The 20,303-nt window shown below is 45.0% G+C and overlaps 1 protein-coding gene across 5 annotated transcripts in view; it reads left to right on the top strand.

Annotated features, from left to right (window-relative positions):
• The first annotated feature begins 1,329 nt into the window (after positions 1-1,329).
• The window catches only part of unc5a (unc-5 netrin receptor A), a 109,060-nt gene continuing 90,086 nt past the window's right edge, over positions 1,330-20,303 (top strand). For 3 of the 5 annotated variants that reach the window (XM_029846950.1, XM_011610752.2, XM_029846951.1), the window contains exon 1: positions 1,330-1,922. In XM_029846950.1, the coding sequence (XP_029702810.1) occupies positions 1,832-1,922 (91 nt within the window). In that variant the 5' untranslated portion in view covers positions 1,330-1,831. Of the gene's footprint in view, positions 1,923-18,303; positions 18,551-20,303 lie in introns of those variants that run through there. The other 2 variants (XM_029846952.1, XM_011610753.2) reach the window with 2 other exon arrangements.

Here is a 20,303-nt window from a genome sequence, read left to right on the forward strand (position 1 = left end):
GGTTTCGTGATTGATTGTGGGGGAGCGCGTTGCTTCAGATCTCAGGATATTGTGACTCAAGCCAGTGACGGAGAGAAAATTAATTACAACACCATACAAATCGATGAACAGCTGAATGTGTCAACTCCCCAAAGAGCTGTGATTGTTCGCTGCAGTCTGATTGAGGGAGCAGAAGGGGAGCAGGATGTGGTACCCACAGGACGCTGCGGAAGACGGGGCTGCGCCCTGCTTTGCCTCGCCGCACTAAGAAAACTAATAATTCATTTAGAAACAGCTGAAGCTAAACAAAATCTATATGAGAGGATAACAGCTTACTGTACATGTACATGTACACAAACACTCACACACCATATGTCTGGATGGGTCTGCTTCTCATTGGCTGAAAGCACTCAGGGCAGATTAGCGGAATGAGAATGGTCATTACAAGCCCACTGACCAGGGCTGAGTCATTCTCTCACATTTAGCTGCAGTGTCTGCTTTTGTTCGCCACTTTACATGAGCGGAGGCCATTAGGATGCGATCGTAAACCACATGATTGCGAGCTTGTGTGCGTAAAGGCGTGCGCGCGTCCATGTCTTGGCGCTGTCATTGCGAGCGTGACTTTGACCTTTAGGAAGGGGATGCTAGATGGGGAGGAGGCTTAATGAGTTTGTATAATAGCTGAGCTCTATCTGAGGAATAATTCATCTACATGAGCCCCATAATTAGCTGGTAAAACAATGGTCCAGTTCTGTGCTTTCACTTATTATTCTGCTGACTACTGGGTGGGAATGGGGAAACAGCCCAACAAAGAATAAAAACAACAACTCTGAAGTCTATTAATAATCCCCTCTTGACTCTGGGAGGGATTAAAATGCGTGACAAAAATCACGGAAACTGAGGAGAAGCTAGCTGCGACATCAGTGCCAGCCTGGTCTGAGTATTCGCTGACAGGTGTACAGTGCCCTCTCTCATGGGAGCGCTAATCCTCATGCTCCTTCATCTGTGTGTCCACGGTGATGCACTGCAGCAGACGCACAGAAGCGCGGACACAATGCCGAGGCACATTTAACTGAAACTCAATGACGGGCAGATGCGATCTGTGTAAATCTGTATGCAAAGCACCGACGTGATTCCTATCACACAGGACTTGAATGGCATATCCATCATTTTCATGTGAGGCAGCAGATATGAAAAGCGCACTTGCAAAGGGTGCGGGATGAAATCATTCCCATTCTGTCGCACTCCGACAATATGAGGCTAGTTATGTTTATTCAAGGTATGTAATTGCTTGGTGAGGGAGAGGAGGGGGTAGAACAGGAGAAGGCGTGAGGACGCTCCGTTCCCAGCCCGCACGCAGGATCCGCTCCTGGTTTTGCTGCTCCGCGCATCGCGGTGTCCACAGCTTCCTCGACTCCAAACACTCCTTCAGCTTTGCTGTGCAAGCAGATGTTCTTTCTCTCGCGGTTTGCACGCTGCGGAGCAGGTATTCTTTGTTCGGGGACGGCTGCAAAGTGAACTGTGAACTGCACCGCTGCGATACAGTTTGTGAGAGGTTTTGGTTTATTTTTTTTCCGAGGGGATAAATACAGTCCAGCCAACCCCGCATCCGTGAGAGAGGAGGTAGTTTTCCGAGCCTACCACACCTGTGATGCGTTGTTCTGAGCGACGAGGACGCACGGACGGGATACGGATGGCCGCGGTACGGCGAGAGGGTATGTGCTGAGGAAGCGAAGGCGCAGTGAGAAAAAAGTGCTAAAGAAGACACTCCAAACAAGCCCCGTGCGTCAGTGTGTCTTTTCCGCTCCCTGCCTTTTGAAAGTTAAGTGATTTAAAACAAACCAAGAGGACGATGCCCGCACTTCTGGGCCCCGTTTCCCGCTGCGGGTTCAGCGCTGCGCTCCTGGTTCTCTGGACCGTCTTCGCTGGCTTCTCCCGCGCTGGTGAGTTACATTTGAGCCGGTTAGAGTTCGTGAATTAGCTGTGTTTGTTAGGGGTTTTAGATTAAAAAAAAAAATTAAATTAATGAATAAAAACACGCAAGGACGCGTGCACACGTGTCAAGTTGCTGGCGTTTCTCGCAGCCGCGCCGTTCTACGGTCGCTGTTCGTGCGATTTGCCAGCAAGACAACTTAACAGTCAGCCTTTCAGGTCGACCACCAAGGTTAAAGTCGGAGACAGATGCTGCCGTGGCGCGCACACGGACCCTCCGACGGGTGTGTTACAGGACGGGAAGTTGCGGCTGCACCTGCTTGGAAGCAGAGAGCGCAAAGCTGCACTTTAACGGGGCCCCTCAACAATAAAACATTGCGTTCAGTGCCATTTATCTCATCTCACCCCCCCCATAAACAGGCGTCATTGGCTCTTTGCGAGTGCCAGCGTGAGCGCACTATCGGCTCGTTGATCATTCTGTTATTAAATTCTGGAGTTATTTCTCTGGGCAGAGCGGCCGTTCATCCGCCTGACCGCGGCGTGCCCTGCTGCCTGCCAACTCCATCATTCAGCTCGACATTTCTCTCCGAGCAGGACACATTCCTGCTGCATTTGCAGAACACCGACAGCTTTTTTTTTCTCGCACTGATTAATTATTATTTTATGATGAAGCTCCTGGGACACCGCGATTCATACGTGCTGATGATGGACTGACTGGAAACAAGTTTCTTGGGCGGAACGAAAAAAAGAGAAACCCAATCGCCTGTGCTATTGTTTAATCTGAAGCTAGATTGTAGTTTTGTTACATCTTAAAGACATCATTCATCGGTGAGCAGTAATAGTTGTGTGAGTGACATTTTAATTTGGCAAACAATCGAACCTCTGTCCAACGACCATCAAGATTACAGGGTGCTATTGAGCACAACCAAGCCAGGGAAATCTGATTTGTTCAATGCAATCAATTTCCTTAATGGCCATAATGTGTCGTTTTTATTGTAATAACTTAATGGGATATGATGCAGGATACAGCAGGGTTCATACTCTGTCATCCTTTAATATAATAAAGTTTGAGGAAATAGTGCAGACTTGAATCTAAAAGCCCCCCATAAACCCAAATGAATAAAAACCATGAATGAATAAAAATCATGTCATGAACATGCGGCGGCACCGTGGACGCAAACATGGAGTTAAACTATTCAAATATGAGCATAATTTAATGCTCTTTATTTCAATTTTTTTGAAGTAAATGTGTTGTAAATGATTCTGTCTGACAGCAACTATCAGCCTTGCAGAGATGCGGCTGAATTTTACACATCATTTGCCTTTTGCTTGTTTCCGAACTGTTAACCCTGCTTCAGACACCAGGCAAACATGTTAAAGTTGGTGTAATTGTGTCTCTTGCTTAAGGACATGGAGACGATGAATTAAGAGGGCTTTTCTTTTGCATTAATGAGTTTGTAATTATGAATATATTAGGATTAGATAAACAGCCATGCTCCGGGGACGTCATGTACCGCGCTAACTACAGTAAGTAGCAGCGATATTTTCAAGTCGTTTTTCAAGCACGTTGCTGTGTTTGGTTTGGGTTGCTGATGTATGGGTGCCTCAGTGGGTCTAGGTGCTGTCGCCTCACAGCAGGAAGTGCATGTCGTTCCTGTCATTATGTCAGATTTAAGACTGTAAAAGTCCCCACGGTGCACTGCTGTTTGACTCTGTCTTCGTGCGCACGGTGATAGACAAGCACCCTGTCCAGGGTATTTCACTGGCTTTCACTCAATGCATGCTGGGATAGGCTCCCAGCCCTTGTCTGACCCTGAATGACAATGAGCTGTTTCATGAAGTAGATGAATACAGGAACACACGGTAGGTAAAATCATCTTTTATTCCCCTGTGTTTTACTGTATTTGGAAGTAGAGCCCTCGTCCTGTCAGTCTGGATCACCAACGAGGACAGCGCCAGCGTCTCCGCCGCTCCAAGGCTACTTTAATAGAAGAGTGACTCTCATAAATGGATCAAAAAGGTAATTTGGAGTCCAGTTCTGACTCCGGGAGGGCCGGTACAGCCTCAGAGATCAGTGCAGCCCTCCTCTCCGGGGAGTCAAGGCGCTGACTCGGCGTTCTCCTCTATCAAAAGAAGACTTGTATCCCTCTCCTTTTTTTTTTGCAGAGAAACATAATTCAGTGAGTAACAAAGGTGGACCTGTCAATCTGAATTTGAGCTGGTTGAGCAGTTTTACCTTCACCGTGTTGTGAGTGATGTGACTGATCAGATGGGAGGTAGCGTAGCGGCGGGATTATTTTAGCCTCAGGAACAAAGAAGTGTGCGTGTCTGATGTGAACATAAGAGAGATAAGTGCAATTTTGTATGTTTACGATGACTATTTCCACTTCCTTAAGACTGCTGTACAAATACAAATAATACGATTTTGGTGAAAACAACCAACTTCAGGATTGTTGCTGTTTTTTAGGTATTAAAAATAATAAATGACTTATATTCTGGCACTGGCACGGTACATGTTGTCAGGCCCTCATTATACCCTCATGAACAGCCTGTCAGAAGCTCAGTCATTCAAGCACAGAGAAAGAATTCAGCACTTTTCTTTTTCCTTTCTTTTTCCCTGTTATGCCAAACAAGAGCGTTGCCAGGCAATTGTTGTCTGGTTCAGCGAGGGATCATGGGATTTGGTAACTGGCACCTTCATAGGCGAACAGTCACCTTCGAGGAGTTTCCACAGGGTGTAAACCTCGTGATGATGCAAGGAGATGGCCATTTAATGACAAGAAGCAGAAATCTGTTGCATAATGCAGTAATTAACAAGGGCTTTTGTTTTCGTCACCCCCCCCCCCCCACCACCACCACCACCCCACATCGCTGCTCCTTCTAATGTAAATCATCTTAGCTGCTTTTCTTTGGGCCACTTTTGTCTCCCTTCATTAACTTACTAAGGATGTGATAAGAAAAGTGAAAAGCTGAATTAGCATATTTTATTGGAGGGAATTGCCTTCTGGTCAGAGAAATTTAAAACTGCTTAATTTCTGTCTGAAATGATCGGCATGTACTTGGATGGGTGAAGCCTTCCACGGGCAATAATGTAGTTTAGTAGCAGAAAGAGACTTCCTTCCCTCCAGTCTTGGAAGATGAATTCAGTTGCCACTGATGATGGGAGTTGCTGTGCACCATGGGGAAGAAATATAGAAAATAATTTATGTTTTTGGATGCTAAAACATACTAGATTTGGCAAATGAAAAATCCAAAAGAAAAGCAAAATCCAGTTCCTTCTTTTGGTCTTTCTTAGAAACACAAATGCTTTCAACCGTCCTGCCGCTAACGGAATTTAAATTGGGCAGCATCAAAATGAAAAAGCACATTGGACTGATTTATTGGCTGGGAAAAAAGCTTGATTAATGTAGGTTTTAAAATTCCCATTCCTTGGTGTTAATTTGTCTAAAAAATAAATAAAACAAACAAACCAAACGAAGCTTCTCTCGTCCAAGTCGGGCTGAATGTAATCCCTTCACCCTGAGTTACTGTGATTAATGGAGGCTGAGATAATAGTTCAGCATAAATGAGTAAAAGGTAAACAGCGCTCGTCGGCGCAGGTCAGCGTTAAACGATGGACGAGCACGCTCCGTTTGGTGACGAATAACCAGGCGCCTTATCTTTCAGAAGGCTGGACGCTTATCATTTGGAAGCGGCAGTCCTGAAGAGCGAGCGGAAGGACACGGGCGTTGTCAAGGCCGCGTGGCGGATGAACCTTGCGTAAGGATGCGACTTTGGTGTTATTTTCTGCAGCCTGCGCAGAGGCCCCCGCAGAGGCACTGCGTCTCTGTCAGGCGCTGCACTTTTTAGACCAATTAACCCCCCCGTGCCAACTGGCTGATGCAGGCTCACCTTATTTGAGAGGGATCTGAGCCGCGTTACAACATGGCTGCCATCCGCTGTTCTATCTAGGCCATCCAAACATCTTTCACCTGTAATGCAGGCTGAGATTATCCCCGTCTCTCATCCCCGGACTAAAATCTAGAGAAGGCCCCGGAGCTGACACGGTGTCAGCAGGTTGGTGATTGCTGCTGCGCTCCTGTTGCTGCTCTCGGCGTCATGTGTTCAAGGGCCAGCGATGAAAAGTGTGGATGAGCTTGTTGAGCAGAGGACTCAGCCTTTTCTAGCGCTCGCTCTGATCAGATGTTCTGTTTCCACCTCTCTCTCTTTCACCTGGGAGGGTTGAAATTGACCCAATGGAAGTTAAGAACGGTGACAGCAACCAGTTTGCTGTTTCGTTCACTTATTTAATCTCAATACTCCAGAACTGTTTAGTTTTAGCTAAGCGGGAATCTTTTGACTGTCACCAGAACGTCCTCCTCCCGGATGTGGAAGTGGTTTTCTTTTGCGTGATGCGTGTTTTTATTGTACCTGATGTGCCTTCCTGCTGCTCAATTTGTACAATAGTGGTGAGTTAGGAGATGCTTCCAGATCCTTCCTGTTCTCCAGGTGATCAATACTCCCCTCCAAATGGTTAATTGGCCATCAGTCACTGTCGGTGGGAGCGCTTAGAAACCCAGAGGTGTCCTAGTGCAGCTCATAATAAGAGAGTGTCCAGTCCTCTGGGTCCTCTTCTGGCCTTTACATTAGACCAGGCAATAGCCAGGGGAAAGTGGATCTGAATGCAATATGGAGAGCCACAGATTAATAGTTCCTTAGTAAGACCGCTGGGGACCTATGTGAAAGCCACTTCCACTATATTCCATAATGTAGCACAACTGCAAGAAGACTGCACAATAAGTTGTTTTTGAAGAAAACCGCATGAAGGTCATTTGACAGAAAATGGAAACTTGCCTGATAGAATGCCATTGCGTAAAATCATTAGCATCCATCCATCCATACATGGCAGAAATCCTACAAATTGATGTTTATTCCTTTCAGCCAATAGCAGTCAGCCTCGGTGTAAGTACGCACTCAAGGTCGGCGCAGTCATTCTATAGCAGATGTACATCAATTCCACAGTTAATAAGCTAATTTCTGCGATTCGCTGTTGCCTGCTGTCAATTCTAACTGCGCATTTCCAACGTCTGACCTCGTCCTAACTCGGAATTTCGATTTGTGTCGAGTGTTTTTGATGGGTTCGGCGTGGATAAGTATACGCTCCATATAAATGAAAAGACTGTATATAAAAAAATAAATCCCAAAGTAAGATGGGCTCATATATTAATCAGTGTGTTTGTTAACAGGAACTCCAACACATTGTGGAAAATGTTGATAGCGTTGCTGCGCCCAGATAAATGAAAATATAATTCCTTGATAGATTACCACATCCGGCATCTATGAGGTCACCATCATCCCAACTTCTGAATTGTACCACGTTATGAATCCAGCATCAAGTTAAATTGAGAACTTTCACTGCTGCACAGCCCAGAAATGGTGCAATGTTTTGTGAGCCACGTCTGGAATCATAGCACAAAAGGCAATAACTGATCGGATTCTTCCTTCTTACCTTTACATCAATTAATCCCATATTTTCCAGTAACTTGAAGTCACCTCCAGTGTTGGCTTTCAGAATACCCCTTCTCAAATTTGAAGGATTGTTATCGGTTAGAATTGACGCCTTTATACGCTTGTTGTTTTGCCAACCCCCTTCAGTGTAACAGGTAAAGGATGTCATTAGAATTCACCTTAGGCTGGGCTACCGAATCTGCCCTGCTGGCTCTTGATTGGTAAAGGTAGCTGAGACAGGTTGGGCTCAGACAGGGCCAGAATTTGTCATCTTGAAGGGATTTTGTTGACAAGGCAGGAGGCACAGTGACCTTTTTCCTAATTGCATGTATGTCCAGGCACCGAGGCCTTAGGCAAGCAATTCAACTGAGTCAACAGTGCTGCAACTCTGGGAACACACATGAGTCTAGGCAGCGTGCATGGGATGTAAGGTTGGAATATGCTGGTGTTAGCATCTATTCTTCAGTGTTCCTGGCGTAATTTGTCCCAGTCTTACTGCTTACATGATAAAAAGAAGTTTAAAGACCAGATTCTCGCTCTTTTTTTGCTAACTTCCTCCTCCTTCGATATCAACATCGCATGGCTCGATTTTCAGAAAACATGAAGCATTTATCAGCTCCTCTGACTGTGTAGCAACAAGAAAACAGCCTCTCCGATCTAAGTAGGTCCCCGTGTTATTGTTTTTCCCAAACAAACCATTTCCCGCTGTGAAACGAGGGCTCAACATTACCGATTCGTGCCGTAAAACTAAGCAGCACATTTTCTTGGCAAGGCCATCAAAAACACCAAGCTCGCGGAAAACACATTCAGGTCCTCGCTTTAATAGAATTAACAATGACAAATCTAGCTCCCACTGAGGCGAGACGCTCCCTGTTTTGTACAACACACGCTCCTCGCTTGATTATGGCCTCTGTGCTTGGAAAATGTCCACTCATTTTGCAATCTTTTCTAATCAAAATGTGCTTTCACACCTCCAGTTTTCTTGTCTATCAATCGACTTTTAGAGGACAGAGCCGCTCTGCTTTCATTGTGTTTTTGTTAATTACTCAATCTTTAAAACAGGTCCAATCAAAGAGGTGAACGAAGATGGAATGGTTAGTGTCCAAAGACACTTCACTTCTTTCAAAAGTATGTATATTCAAAATCACAGCTATAATTGCACAATAATTCAGACTATTGCCTGTTGTCTTGACTGCGCATATTAGATGTGAGAGAAGTTTTAATTCAGCTGATGGGAGCCAGCTGGGAAGTGAGTGTTCAAATTTAAGAGGTAGGTAAAAAAAAGAAGAAGCTGATATTAATTACTGAGCTGTGAGTTGGTTTCATGCCCAGTTTTCAGTGCGTTCCCACTGATGCAGGATCTCATAAACACCAAATGTAGCAAAATGAGGTTTTTTTCAAGTTCATGGGAGAAGCCGGATCCAATCGTGATAATATTTTAGCCTGTATGGAAATCTGGAGTATTATTTAGGTAAGCAGATGTGACGATGTTAAGAATTAATGTCACACATGAAGATAAAACCCTGGTCTTGGCCGTCAGAGCCAGCAGGTCCGGGTTTTGCCTGGACAGTTTACACTCTCAATTCTTTGACAAAACGGTTTAGTTTCCTGTCTGATTGTGCCAAATCCAGACTTCTTGGGTATCATCAGGAGATACTTTGCATGAATAGAGGATATATTAGATATCAGAGTTCAGATTGGAGAATATTGATTGAAATTTTGCTGCTGTGTCCTTTGGGTTGAAAACGCAGAAGCTCCGTTCAGTTTGGCCATTTTAATTAATTTGTCCAACATGCAGGCGCGCATATGGTGACCAGGAAACGAGGATAGGAGGGTCTGTTGCTGTGATGTGGCTGTCATTTAATGAGAGCGAGCAGGAGTCCAATTTCAAGCAGTGATTGAATGGACGCTGGCCTCTGACAGAGCTCGGATCACACAGTATTGTTAACAGCTGTTCTAATGACTTCATCCATCCTTTATTTCCGAACCGCTGTGGCAAATTTTTCTTCCCAATTCAGAACATCCCATCAGTCATGCGCCAATGACACTGCAGAGGATTATTCATCACCATTATTTCTGCTAATTGCGGCTGGGAAATCAGTCGCAGAGTATGCGGCATGACGTGAAAAATCGCTCGCTAGGTATGAAGACCCACAGCGTTAGCCTGAAGAAAAGGTTCTGGTTATGACAGCGGCCAAGAGATTCTGCCCAGGATGTTTTCAGATGTCTGTCTGTGTTTCAACTAACATGGTAGCACTGAACAGCGCTGCGAGAAAAGTGCCTGTCAAGTGTTGTAAAAGTAATTGTATGACAATAAACATGGCAGCGTTTAGATTCCAGCATTCCATCTTAAGCCAAAGTGTAATAAAAAGGAAGTAAGGGATCAGAAAAGCACCTTCTTGTTGGGCAGATGAAGGCAAATTCACCTCTTTTCTTCTGTTCTGTGCAATGAATAAAAAGGAGGGAATGGAATGAATAATGGAAGAGGAGTGGAGCATCTGGATATTTGTTATTTTGCTCAATCCGTTTTCGGTCAACCTGAGAATATTCCGGCTCCGCCCAAATGTGCCTTCATTTACCCAAGTCGGGGCCTCACCACCACCAGAAATACTTTCACGCACACAAACACTGACTCTTCGTCATCGTTTGAGAGGAAAATATCCCGAGTTGCAAAAACCGGTTGCTATGGAAGGGCTGGAGTTTTTCCTCTCTATTAAACCCTGGCTGTGTGTGGGGTGTGACAGACAATAAACCCATTAAGATGCCATCTTCCATCCCTGTTAATAGTTGTGCAGGTGTCAGACAGCCACTGTGTTGCTGGATTTATCTGCAGGATGTTTTGAAGTGCACCTTCTACAGCAGCTCTAAAGAAGTTTCTCAATAGTAAGTCAATACTTGTGAACTTCTAAAGTACTTTCCACCATTGCTGCTGCTCTCACTGGCCATGACATTGTGGGATATCTAGAATTCCCGAGTCCACACAATTCACGTGTGATAGATACTTGATGAACTAGCAAGCACACATCTGGGCACTTGGAAGTTTGCGTATTATGAATTGGAGCACTTGGGCGGTGAGTGGTGGGGCTTCACAAGTGAGGAAGAACGCAAACCACCGTAGTTGAGCAAACTGTTGTTTACCTTGTCACTTCATCAGGTGCCAGATGGGAGATTACACAATAGAACGGGACTGGGCGTCAGGCATTGAGTGGGAGATGGGGACCTTGGTACGCTTCCATGACAACAGCTGACTTAACAAATGGAAGAGGAGCAAACAAATATAGTGGCAGGAGCAGATGAAGCTGACAGAAACTCCATCCAGACCGGGTTAAACTCTGTCTTGTTCATGAACTCAAGGCCCACTCTGGTTTTTAGCTGTAGCCAGGCCCGTGTCTCTGTCTCGGTGGCGTGTTTGACCATGAAGGAGGATTTGGCTCCTCTTTTTGAACCCTTTGTGTTTGCCACTGCATGTTTCTGCTGTTTGGCCAGTCAATTGGACTGTTGTCATGGAAGCGCACCAGAAGTTCTTCCCTGCAGTAGAGGGGTTCCTTTACTCCTCCACCTTTAAAACAGCAGAATTGATGTCCCGAGCCCGGTTGATTAACCTCTGATATCGCCGCAGCTGTTTGACTTCTGCTGCGTGAATAATCGTATTTCTTCTCCTGTCAGGAATACAGACTGTGTTCCTTTATCTCTCCCTTAATGTGTGACGGAAGTGCCAAACCACAAAATATTGCAGGCCAGAGTTGGCAGCTTAAAAGGATATTTCTGGTGTGTAAATTGCCTGATTTAGAACTTGGACAGATTGTTTTAAGGGAGGCTCGTTCCTAAGCCAAAAGCAGTTTGGCTTGCTTTCTAATTTCTTGCTTTGCGGCATGCACGTCCAATGGTTCCGTTGTGACATTTTCACAAAGGCGGCAATTAAATAATCGTCTGGGATGGGGAGGGAATCGTTGCTGAAAATGCCACTGCTAAATTAGATGCATTATGTTTGTTTCCCCCACGTGAGAGTTTTTAAGAGCATCATTTGTTACACACTCTTTAATCTTTGTACAACCCCCCCATCCCCCCAGCAGAAGTCTTCAAGTCTGAGTTTTAATTGTTAGACTTGCTCTGATGTCTGCTGAAGTGAGTGTCTCTCCACTCATGAAGATAAAATTGTGAAATATGAAGGTTCCGTTTGTTTTTTCTTTTTTATCGGTACCTTTGTTCTCTACAGATGGAAACATGAAGCCACACCTCCCATAGTGAATTATTAACATTTCCACAAGTAATATCTTTATTCCTGCAAAAAAATCACCAAAACCAATCTGGAGTATTATCCGTGCCTCTGTAACACACTGCCATTTTGCGTTAAGCCAGCTCTGATGTATAGAGCCTCCACAGCCGGGTGCAAATCGCCCGCGGTCCCACAAGTCCGAAGCTGCCAACCAACCCTTTTAGTGTCTATAGAAGGATTTGTGCTGTTGTCTCCACAAATGGACCACAAGCTGGTGTCCCCTTTATTACTTTATTCTGCCGAAACTGAAGCAGGAAAATGGCTGTAACGTCTTTGATGGATGGGAAGAGTTGGCAAGTCTGTGGTTGCCTTTAATTTGGAGCATAAACATGATTGTGCTGAGTCGCAGCGAAATCATCGCACATGAAAGATTTTTGACAAATCTGCAGCATTTCCTTTTTGGACACGAAGGCATGATACTTCTCTGCTCCGGATTCTTCTTCTCTCCTCTCAGCATATGATGCCCAACTGCTCAAATGATTTTAAAGGATGGAAAGTGTTTGATTTACACGAGTCTAAGTTATCAGCTCTGAACAGGCCGTGTAGCGTCCCTGTTATCATCCAATCCCAGCCGCTTGCACAGTTTCTGCATGTTTTTTGAACGCAGCCTTAAATGTGATGACAATAGTCACGAACGTCGAGACAAAAACTGCCACTTACAGCAAAATGCCAGCCTCCCACTCCCGCCTAATTTTTTTTGTTGTTCCAGATTCTCCAGCTGCGTGTTTTGACAAGAAGGCCGGGCTGCTGTACAGCGCGTGCACGGACACGCTGCACACGGACTGTCATGGGTGCTGCCCACCCCGACCTCTGTCACACAATTAGCTTGCCGCTTCTCTGTTAGCTAGAACAAAGGTGAACTTGGGGAGCCGAGCCTGCGCTCGGTCAGGGCGGGGGCGCGTGTGACACTTTGATGACTCTAGGGCGCGTTCTGACCAGAAGAGTCGTTGGCTGTCACTGAACATCACTGTCTCCTTCCCACTAATGGCATCTCCAGATTGTGCTATAAGGAACAAAGGCTGGTCGTGTGAGATACTGAGGGAGGAATAGAGCGACCCCATTTGGGCTGTAGGCTGTGGATTGTGACAGCGGTTGTAGACCTATAGAAGTGTCATGACAGATATGAACCAAGGAACAATTATAGGGCGATGTGCTCCAAGCTAAGCTGGCAGTTTCTTCAACCAGAGCAGGAGAAAAGTGTCATATGAATTGCGCTGAAGACACATGCTTAGCCTCACACACACATACACGTGCACATTAGCTGCGCTTGAAAAACTCTCAAAATTGAGCAACTAAAAGGGCAAGACATCAAACATTAATGCTTGATGCTTTCCCTTTGGTGCGTTGGTTTATTCACAAGGTTAAATTTTGAAAGGTGAGCATGTTAGCAAAACAAAGCCCTCGTTCAGAATTACAACAAAAGTAGTCATCTCTAATTTTCCTTGGGCTGTGGAATAGAAATTAGCATGGCTCAATATTTCTGCTGATAATCTCTGGCTTCTGCATTAATTTTGATTTTGTGCAAATTCGCTGTATCCTTCCAGTAATCAGTCTAATGATGCTTTCTTCTCGTCTTCCCGTGGGTGAAATGAGTAAAGCAGCAGGACGAGTGGCTCGATGTGATACAGTCCTGACGTTGCAGAGCCGTTGTTAGGCAAATGTGACCTGTCTGTTTTACAGATGGGCTGAAGCTACGTTCAGGGACAGTCACAGTGTCAGAAAATTGGGCTTCCACGTTGCTTCTCTCCCAAACCTACTGGTAAACATTGTCAATGATTATAGCTGGGATCTAGAACTAGTTGAATTTAATTGCTGTTACTCATGATTGGGCTGGTAAACTGCTTTAAACCAACAAGAAAAAATGTACCTCCCAAGATCGCACTCAGCCTCAGCTCTTCACTTAAGCATTGTTTCCCTCCAAGGTCAACTAATGTTCCGCTTAAGTCATTTCCTCCTGTTTTATCTCCACGGCTGTTTCTCCAAAATTGATCCCAGAGACCGCGTACAAAAGCAAATATGCCATGTTTCTGCAGAGCCTTGCAGGAGTGCAACACTTGGCATCAGCGTTGTCACACTAAATCTCCGTCTCCATGACACTCGGAGTCAAAACACGTGCGCTGCAGGAACGAGCCCGCCCAGCGTGGAGAAACGGCCTCTTTTCCAGGCTGGACACGCAAATAGTCCTGTCTGAATTAAGTTAATTAATTAGATAAAAATGACAAAAGCGAAGAACTCTCAAGAATTTGACCTGTGCGTCATTTTTTTATTATTCTTTTGCATCAGAGGCAGAGCATTATCCCTCCCATGCTGTTTCCTGGTTCACAGCATGCCAACCCATGTGTCTGCGTTTCCCTCTGCAGGTTTAGCTCTAATACCCTACTTAATTCCACCCGGAATATCCATTATTACCAACAAAGCCCAGTGCCAATTCGTCCTCGCATTTGGATGGTGGTATTACCAAGACTTCATACTTAGACGAAGCACTACAGTTCATCTCTGTGAAGGCTCCGCCCATCAGCTCGCATAAATACACATGAATTTCAGCTTTATTTGTCCACGGTCACGACATTTAACAGAGAAAATATAAGCTGGTGTTGTGTTTTTCTGTGTTTCTTTTCACAGCGCGCGTTGTGTAAGGGTGTCTATTTCTCCATCACACCTTAGTGCTCCTTCATGTAAAGATCTAAATGCCTCCGCACAGGGAAAAGTTTTAAGCTCCTCCTCAGTCAGTTCAAAGTCGTGTTCATGGTATTTTTATAGCAACAGGGTTGTTCACACAGTTGCCACCCACAGATTTTGTTATTCACCATGAACAGTTGGTTGCACAGCGGTAGAACTTGAGGTTTCTGCTGTAAGTTTTCACCCCAGTTGGCAGAGTTTTGCCTTTTTTGGGGGGGGGGGGGGGGGGGGGGGCTGTTAAACAGCAACTGTTGCATGTTCAGTGTTGCTATCACTCATGTTGGTGGTGCAAAATTAGTACAGAAGAAGGACAGTATATGCACCAATAATTGCTGGTCATATCTTCAGTGTTTATTGGTGCATCTGGTGTCACGTTTCTTTATTCTAATTAGTTTTGTTTTTTCACACTTGGACATGTTGAACCTCCATATGGCCATCAACAGCACATGATCCAGACTTTCTTAATGCCTCAGGGTGCTGGTGAGCCACATTACAGCAATAAACAGTCCACGATCTGCTCATGTGGGTTTCAGCCACCTGAGAGCGGCACCAAAAAAAGCAGCGCCACTTATGACTTCATCAAACAAACCCCTTGACCCCTGCGCTTCCTGATCTATTTCCTCCGAGTTCCTCCGCTTCACTCGGGGATGAGATCCCATGCAGAGATTGCATCTGTGCTATCTCCCCATCTTTAATTTGGCAATGCGGGAGGACTGCACAGGGCTGCGATGGTTATCTGCTCCCGCTGTCTGTCTTGTCACTTCATGCATGTTGGCTCTGCAAAAGCCTCCTTTGGGACCACACATCCGACCATGCCGCAGTAGTTCCAAATAGTTTTTATTTGTCTGTCAGTTCCCTAATGCCTGCTGATAACGGTGATATCAGAGATAATTTCTGAATGTTGTCATCTTGGAGCTCCCGGGGGCTTCTGAGACCCGGAGGGTGGACCAAGCAGGGGTCGAATCCTGCTGCTGTAACCAGGATTCGGTGCGTGTCTCTTCCTAAATCGTTTTTTTCCTCAGCGAGCCGAATGTTTGCATTTCAGCGAAGCGCCAAACGCGCAGGGGGTGCAGCCAGTAGCAGCTCCCCCACAGCTGCGTCTTCAAGGACACTGGTGCAGGGCTGCTGCTAGATCAAAGGAAAAATGGCTTCTCTCACTAACGTCAATCCCCCCCCATAATGATTTGGGTGGATTTTCCAAGATTCTGGACGAACCTGACGAGACAGGGTTTGAAATGGCGCGGCACAGTTCAGACTGTGCTCATTATCTTATCATGTCTTTCAGATTACAGTTAGCTTTGTTATTCTGATTAGCTTTGGTCTTTAGCTACAGCGGAGGTGTTTGAGTTTAATATTTTTTTATCTGTCAGTTTAAATCTTTTTTTTTTTTTTTGATCTGTGTTCAGCAAAAGTTGACACAGGGTCTGCCCATCGTGATGGAACACCAACGATGATGTCTCCAGGGGGTTTCATCCTCGCTGTCCAAACAACTGGATGGCAGAGAAAACAGTGCAATTTGTCTAAAGGGAAAGCAACGGCGATCAATAGCTTTTTCATTACAGTTATGTTTTCATACTGCAGTGGAGGCAGGGTGCTTAGCTCTGCTGAATGATACATTAGTGCCCCCCACCCCTCGCCGTCCCCGTGTCAGTCCTTGGCTCCCGAGTCCTGTCACTGCGATGATACGGGAGCGCTGGGATGAGTATGTGCGCCGGGACCTGATTCTCCTCAATGCCACGTCCCCAGTCAACAGCTGTCAGTTTTGTCATTGTAGATTTCAGACGGTGTCACGGCTTTGCGTTGGGGGGTGGGGAGCAGCACCAGAAGGCCTGATCTTTCCAACAGCTGCACTTTATTGAATTATCCCTCACTCTCTAGTCCAACTTTCCAGAGGTGGAGTTAAGCAGCTTACCTGTGATATGTCACCGCAGCCTCCATCGCCGAGGAAAGAATCTTACTGCCCTTCTGCCGTTAAAGTATTCATATTCCCGTTGTTGCCATGGGCGATCTGGGCAGCAGCGTGCATACAATGCTGTCTGAATACTTCTTGTTTCTTTGACTGGAGCCCTCTGGTTCCAGTTGAGGACACTAACCTTGTTCTTTGACACTGTCCGAGTGGAAAAAGAGATTCCACGTCATCTCCATTGGAGACCATCCAATGGAGGACGGGAAATGGAATCTTTTATTCCCTTTGTTTGCTTATGTGCTATCTTGACTGAGCACCAATGGTGTTGCGAAGTTGAAATGGAGACCTTGTTGTGACCCTCTTAGCATCCCCATATGGTGTTTTTATTTATTTTGACACATGATGAAATGTGTGGTAAAACAACACGGCGGAGGTTTTCTGCCTTATTCCTGCAATCTGCCAATAAGAATCGTAGATAGGGAGGTCAAAACGCCAGGAAAAATGACGTCCAGTTACGTAGCAACCAATCCCTGACAGCTTGTGGGCATATGATTAACATTAATTAAGATGCAAAAGAAAAGCTCAGCATTCTGGTGCACTGACTGAAAAACTTTACTCTTGTTGGATCGCAATACCTCTCGTGTGTCACTGCCAATCCGCGTGTTCTTTAAATGAAGACTTCAAATAAACAAATGCCAATTTCAAAATGTATTTAGCAAATAGAATCAATTCAAGATACAAATATACAGAGCTCTGGGCCAGTTCATAACCCTAGCAACAACAGAATCAATTGTCAGGGCATGAAGTCTGACAACCTAACTATCCCTTGACCCAGTCTTTTATAGAAAAACATATGTAAATTATTGATGCTAATTCAGTCCAATCCAGTCCTTCTTCTTGGATGACCCCATCTTCTTCTTCCAGCCTCCTTTGGTGTTGGTGCGGTCCTTCTTCTCCATTATCTTCCCAGATGTCCAGGTCTGAGGTCATTTTCCTGCCGAGGAACTTATCAACACCAGTAAACTATTCTGTCACATTTTACGATGGGCGTCTACCACTTTCCGTCTGACTGTCTCCTCCTGGCCCCAACCGTCCAAACAACATTCATGTCAAGGAAGGGTCAACTGACTTGCTTATGTTTATTTCTACTAAAGATTATATTCTATCCCTAACTTCTAAACTAACTGTAACAGAAAACAAAAACATATAGTATAACACATGCTAACAAGATAAAAGATGCTAACAAGATATAATAATTCTCTTCACTCTCAATCATCTCTTAGAAATTTGTCTACTTCACACATGTCTGGGTGAATGACTTCAGTGTTATAAATTACAGTTTTGTGCATTTTCACCAACCCTGAGGACAGAGGTAAAACTTCTAATGTAGGCTTTGGCAGAGTGGCGCAAATTCATGGGCCACTTTGATGTGTTGGCTCCACGAAAAAGATTTTTATTACATTAAAGATTGTCACATTTTATTTGCATCTTGTCCATCACAGCAATGGTTTTTATGAGCACGAGACACTGGAGAGGAAAGCGTGGTCGCTCCCAGACAGGAAATGCTGGTCAAAGACAGCAGGTGGAGGCGGAAAACTGGGACTTTGAATCCAATAAACCTCCCTGTGATTCAGCTTTGACAGGTCGGCCTGATAATGCAACACAAGGGCAAAACAAATCGGCTCTCCTTACGCAGGGTAGCTATTATTTATTATGCCTACAGCTATCACAGAACAAATAACTGCGGGCTCACAGGTGCAACCGATTCACTTTCTCAGCACAGTCATTTACATTAGTGCCATTTATCACGTGTGGCGTGGCAGCGCTAATATGTGGCTCGGTGTTATGTATACACATCTCAAGACACGTCAAATTCGCCATCTCACATCTCACTTTATGGCCCGCCATGCAGATATTGTCCAAAGAGAAGAAGTACTGGACCCTATTTCAGCAGTCACTGGGTGAGAAGAAGAAATACACCCACAACTGACTCACACACCTGGCGGCAATTTCCAGCTTCCAATCAGACTAACTGCTCCATTTTGGAAGACTGGATCACCTGGAGGCAGCTTTCCTGCTATTTGGCAATGGCGCTAACCAGCGCATATGTTTAACTATATGCTAGGCAAAAGTTCTGCTGTCAACAGGGTGGCAACCAGAACTCCGTGAGTTCAAAACTGCTCGTCATCAAGGCCAACTAAAGGCTATTCCTGGAGGGTGATGTGTGACGGTTCTCTGGGAAAAGTCACACCTTTAAACAGGAAGACAGATGATAGGAGTCACTTTTAAAGGTAATGTATATACTGAATATATATATATATATATATATATATATATATATATATATATATATATATATAGAGCATAGGAAAATACTTACTATATATAATATGCCCTTTTGGACCTGTTCTAAATGTCTGATTTGTCCATCCTCATTTTTTTCCAACCTCCATGTAGCCCACTAATGCATCCATTAAATTCACCTTCACATGTACATTTAGTACATACTGTTTGACATGTATCACAGGCGGATTGGGTGTAGGCTCCCTCCCACATTCTATAGCACTGTAGCAGCAGATTGACTCAGCTATATTTTAATGCTCGCCATTTCATGTTATTGGCACAAATCTTGCGTTTGACCTCAAGCAAACTTGAAACGAGGTGTATAGGGGCGGGAGCGTCAGCAGCGCGTCGTCGGCATCTGCAGTTGGGCTTCATCTCAAATATACTGTACGTGTTTCCAGAGATACGCGGGCGCCCAAAACTCAGAACATACTCCAGGGCAGATGTAAACCAAACTACATAAAGAGAGAGAGGGAGCAGGATAAATGATTCAATATTCCAAGAGAAAACATTCGAGTGTCACAGTTTATGAGAAATAAGCACTGATTGTGTTTTAACTGATTATGAAACTCCGCTTCAGCGTATGTCTAAGTTGGGATCCACTCAGCAAATTCACCTCTGATCATAGATGGAGGGATTGTTGTCTCTGTCGTTCTAAAATCTATAAACAACTCCGCCGTCTTCTTTCATTAAGATCAAGAAAGTGACTTGAAAAGCACAGAATTAAGCTCTGTGTCCCTCTGAAAACTCGCCATTGATGTTTATTGATTTCAGCCCATTTTCAGTAGGATCCATATTAGAGGCCTCCGTCTTTAATCTCTTTGATTGTTTTGATGTCGTTCATTAGGCGATTGTGATCTCACCGCGTGACTAAATCTGTACCTCCACATAACCCACAGTCCTATCATCGTTCAAAACACAAGTGCCATTTTTGTTCCTTTTATTTATAGTAATGCCAGAAAAAAACCCTTTTTTTTCTGTTCCTCTGTCAGCAAACATTTCTAAGCAGATTAGCGCAGCATTTTAACGTTTCGTACATCCGCGCTGATTCGCTTTTATCGTCCCTGCTGATGTGTCGGTATTTTATCGCAGGTTTTCTTGTGTGAAATAGGAGCTGTTTGTTCCCAGATAAGCCTGACTTCTGCCTTTTCATTGCTTTAATTCCCCCCTTTACTTACCCGCGCCGTGGCCGTGAATGTTCTCCCCGCTATAGGCAAATGGCGGCGAGAGATGTGACCCCATCTTCAAGGATCCAGACCACAACTCATTTTCAGAGGGGCTGTACAGGCTGTGTTTTCCTCCTCCCCCCCACCTCCTGCTATCTTATCGGACTCTGCGCCTCTTTTGACCGTAGGAATGAGAGATAAGCGTTCCCCGAGCAGAATGGGCCCGAATGAGTCTTTTATCTGGCGTGTTTTAAGGCGGCGCTGTGTTGCCGTGCCTCCGCTGCCACGGGCGCGCCCAACGCGGCTTCTGCCATGTGCGTTCGGTTTGGTGTCTGCCAGGACTGACTGAGGTTGCACCAAGTGAACCCAGCACTGCGTTTGAAATCTCTTTAATGCATAAGCAGATCTAAGGAACTGCAAATCTGTTTTGGTCAAAAGGGATTGTGAGACATTACAATGGGAAAACAAACGGTAGGATTTGTTGAGTATGAATGAAAACTATGTTGTGGAAAAAGCCTCGCGCAGCTCGGCATCA

This window comes from Takifugu rubripes, chromosome 14 (genome assembly GCF_901000725.2).
Source record: "Takifugu rubripes chromosome 14, fTakRub1.2, whole genome shotgun sequence".
Lineage (NCBI taxonomy): Eukaryota > Metazoa > Chordata > Actinopteri > Tetraodontiformes > Tetraodontidae > Takifugu > Takifugu rubripes.